General features: G+C 39.3%; 1 protein-coding gene across 1 annotated transcript; it reads right to left on the bottom strand.

The window, feature by feature from the left end:
• Positions 1–1,274: 1,274 nt before the first annotated feature.
• Positions 1,275–3,874, bottom strand: LOC148999344 (putative WRKY transcription factor 17). Its single transcript, XM_089141245.1, has 3 exons — positions 3,041–3,874; positions 2,771–2,896; positions 1,275–2,689 (listed from the first exon to the last, which is right to left on the bottom strand). The coding sequence occupies exons 1-3, from the start codon at positions 3,769–3,771 to the stop codon at positions 2,524–2,526; spliced, it is 1,023 nt and encodes a 340-aa protein (XP_088997371.1). The 5' UTR covers positions 3,772–3,874; the 3' UTR covers positions 1,275–2,523.
• Positions 3,875–4,313: the final 439 nt, after the last annotated feature.

The raw sequence follows: 4,313 nt of genomic DNA, 5'->3' as shown, positions 1-4,313 counted from the left end.
GCTATGGTGACTACGACGGTGAAGACTACCAGTACGATGCTGGAGCTTATTAGGATTAGTCCGACTATAGTGCTTGTGCGCCGGCGACGGACATCATATCTTTTACTTATGGATACACTATTTATAGAATTGAGGAAACATTAGTTTAGATTTTGATTACTTCTTTTCTTTTCCTTTTATTTTGGAATCGGTTGTAATCTTCCTTGTTAGTTTTGATCTACATTTTCGTTGTTAATGTAGAGTGATTTTCCGCTACACCCTACATTTGATTGGTATCATGTTCCACATTATGATTATATTATATATTCTTTGAATCTTATCTTGATCTCTCAGTTAATATAGTTTAACATTGATTTTAGTCTTGTTCCTAATTGTATAATTGTAAATGTGGGAGGTTGATTTCCTCGATACTGATCTTTGGGGCTGTGGATCACACACTCAGGTATGCCAAATATGGTACCGGCTAGGTGGATGTGACAGATTGAGTCCTGCTTGGACTCTTGCTGAAGGTTGAGTCCTGCTCAGGCTCTTGAGCACTGTTCGGATTCTTTCTGATGAGTTTGTTCCGGACTCTCTTATCCAGAGAATCTCTTTACCTTATCTGTTCGGTAGTTTGTTATGAATAGAACTCTGGTCGTCCTTAATGAATAATCTCCACATTTATCCGTTATGTTCGAGCCATTTGTCAATTATACTTGGTCGGATCATCAAATTGAGTATTGGTCGAACTGAACTGTGGTTGGTCTGGTTTGGATATTTGATCATTAACCGCGGGATTTCACAACTTCTTCCAACTAGGGCTTCGAGTACTTGAACTTACAATTGAGGTTTAGGGTTAGGAATATGGGGGTTATTACACTTATAGATCTCTACAAAAGTTAACAGCAATTGTGACATTGTTGACACAAGATGTGACATCTTAGCCTAAACTCTCGACAATCTGACTAGAAGCAATATCTAGAGGGATTTTGGCAAGCTAGCATATCTATTGATAAGCGTCGATCAATAGTTACGATGCATTTAATGCTATGGCATGCATACACTATAAGGGGAGTGCTTCTTATTTGCTGAAAATCTTGTCGAAAATTGATGGTGGAAAATTCTTTTAAGTGGTAGATCTAGAATGTAACTCTCTTCAAGTGGCTAATTCCGGAAACCAAGATCCGAGAAGTGTCAGTGGTAAGCCTGGAATATGACCATCTCCAAGTGACTAATTCCATATACCATATTTAGAGAAGTCCTAGGATTTGATAGGCGATTAGGCTGAACTTGGTAGACTCTAGTCCATACGGTTCACATGGGTTCAGAAGTCTCAAATATGACTTGGCATAACAATAGTCATGATAGTTTCTATGATATCAATGCAAAACTTGGGGGTAAAGGAAAAAAAAAAAAAAAACTCAAAAGTATGTTAACTTTACTGAATAATAAATAGGGATATATTTTTGGTGAATATAAATGAATAGGGATATTATTGACTTTAAATGTATCATTATTTGGGATGGACTTTAAATGTTATTAATTTCTTCCAACAATGAATGTAATTACTAGACTATTCCAATGGGCTGGCAATTTTGCCATCGGACAAAAATAAATATATAAAGCATGGTAACTGCCACCAATTGTGACACATGATGTGGTCCACCTAGATACACCCTGATCTGTATTAAGCAATCTAAAAATATAATACAAAAGAAATAATATATAATATATATAAAATAAAAGCAAAACCTACTCTCCAATTTTCAACATATTTGGTTGACTAAATATTGGTAGAAACTTCACATTCCAACATAAAATAATTTGGATTTTCTTATCAGAATAAAATACACCGACAGATTATTCTAATCCAACGACAGACAATACACTTGTTAAGAAACAAAATTTTGGCCTCGTATAAATCCATTGACCCATTCCTTCTTTCCTTCATTCCTTGTGAACATGTGGTTGCTCGGCAGTTTACCAAATTGCCCCTCCTATTTCGGTGGTTTAATCCTCACCGTACAACTTCCAACTACCCATATACACGATCCAACCACTGCTTCAAATTTCAACTCTCCACTCTCTCCACGATATAATCATGGTCCACTACCAAAAAAAAAAAAACCACAAAGTCATGGTCAAAGTTTGGTCAAGACTCGGCCAATCACAAAGTTGATAAAAAGACAAAACTAACCCCACAGCACAACGCTATTCAATAAATGGCTTGTGGGGTCCACAACTTCTACGGTTTGACGAAAATGCCGACGAAATAATAATCCCTCACAGAGCGGGACAAACTACCTTCAACCCCACTCACCACCTTATTTGACTTGCACAACATTCGAGAAGACGAAAGACTTTAAGAGATTAATCAAGTATTAATACTAAAAAAAAAAAGAAAAGGAAACAACTTAAATTTCAAACTGTAAACTACAATGGTATATTAATTTACAGAAAAACTCCTATGACATCCCAATATCCCATGTGAATATATCAAAAAAAAAAAAAAAAAAGAGACCCTATAATAGTCAACAAGCCTCCTCAGGCATCCTCGAAGACGACACTACCAACTCCGGCCACAACTTCCGGCAGAGAATGGCGGTGCTCCCCCTCGTAAGTAACGATCAGCATCGTTGGATCATCTGGTGCACGCTCCACGTGTTTCCTCGCTGGGCATCCTCTCAAGCTGCTACACTTGTAATACCCTCTGCAAGTAGAAGAAAATAAAAGATAAGTCCACCAAGACCTGATCAAATACGGTCGAGAATGAGTGATGAACGATGTGTACCGTGGGTATGGTGATCCCTTGATTGGCTTCTGACCATATTTTCTCCAGGAGTACTCATCGGCAGGAATGTCAGCCATCTTTGAACTTATCGCCGGAACTCTGATCGTTTTCTTAACCCTAGATTTCCTGAAATTAAATTTGAATTTATTAGTTAAAAAAATATAAAATAATGGGCATTGATAACATGCAGCGGATGCTCGAGTGCTAAACAAACAGGTGCAGGGTAAAGATTCTATGGGCCATGAGCGGAGAGACATACGGTTAACATACCTTCTTTTGGAGGAGCAATGGCATCGGCCTGAGTCGCTGTACTTGCCGGAGATATCATCGGAGTGACCATGTCCATGACATTTTTTACGGTAAGATGAAGAGAGAGGCGGTTTTCCGGCGGAGACTGCTGGTGCCGGGGACACAAATAGAGATGTTCCAAGTTTACCGTTAGATACGCTGCCGTCTCCGGTGATTGATGACATGAAGGAAGAATTAGTAGAAGACATAGGAGGAGAGATGCTGAAGCTGTCCTTTGAGAACTGACTGGTCGAAACTTCACTTGGGTTTGGACAAGCGTTCACCAGATTCGGCTTTGTGAAATCAAGAGTCAGGGTTTGGGATTGGGATTGGGATTGGCTTTGGGGTTGGGGTTGGGGTTGACCGACCGTAGTGAGAGTTCGAGTCGGAGATGGCTTTTGATTTATGTTTAGGGTTTGAGATTGATGCGGAGCCGACGAGGATGAATAGGAAAAAGAAGGAGAAGGACCTCGACGAAATCGAGCATGACCGGTTCGATTCAGAAGCGAAATCACCTTCTTAAACTTAGAAACTGTGAAATCTGTGATTTCTCGGCAATCTAACTGGTTCTGCGGCTGCGGGTTCTGAGAATTTTGATGGGAGAGCATACGAATCAGATGCTCCATGCTCTTTAGTCCAGCCGAAGCAGCTTCTTGGATAGCGATCTGCTCATCCATCTTCGAATATCCTAGGAAGTCGACCGCCGTCGCCATTAGAGACGACGAAGAAAAAGGATCAAAAGGGAAGATTAAACCCAACAGGAGGAAGAGAAGACTGACGAAACCAAGAGAGAGACTGGAAGAAGCGTAGCAGAGAAGGGCGTTATAAAGTGAGTGGGAAAACCGGGAGAACCAGTTGTCAAGAAAATGAGCATTCAAGTCAAAACCAGTTTCTAATCCAACGGCGCGGATTCTTTAAGTTTCCCCAGGACACAGAAATAAAAACTCTGAGGTTTCTCACCATCAGTGGTGAGTCCCACTTTGACGAAAAAACGTAACGCTTCTCTTATTAGCTTCTCCTTTCGCGAGATAATCATATTTGAACGATATACTTTAAATCAGCTTCGCTTTGTTTTTTTTTGTGGTAAAGCTTCGCTTTGTTGAAAGGTAACGATTTGGGCCATTACTGAGAGATTTTGGATCTTCTCCTAAATGTACAATGAGTTATAATATTAAGGCATGTGTGATATTTTGATTCAAGGATATTTATTTGATTTATATTAGTTATTAAATTAGAATATTATATGTGATTGAAT

This window comes from Hakea prostrata, unplaced genomic scaffold, assembly GCF_041222555.1.
Source record: "Hakea prostrata isolate BN-2017 unplaced genomic scaffold, UWA_Hpros_2 contig_14, whole genome shotgun sequence".
Taxonomy (NCBI): Eukaryota; Viridiplantae; Streptophyta; class Magnoliopsida; order Proteales; family Proteaceae; genus Hakea; species Hakea prostrata.
Note: the sequence above shows the minus strand (reverse complement) of the source record. Positions and strands in the feature narration are given on the sequence as shown.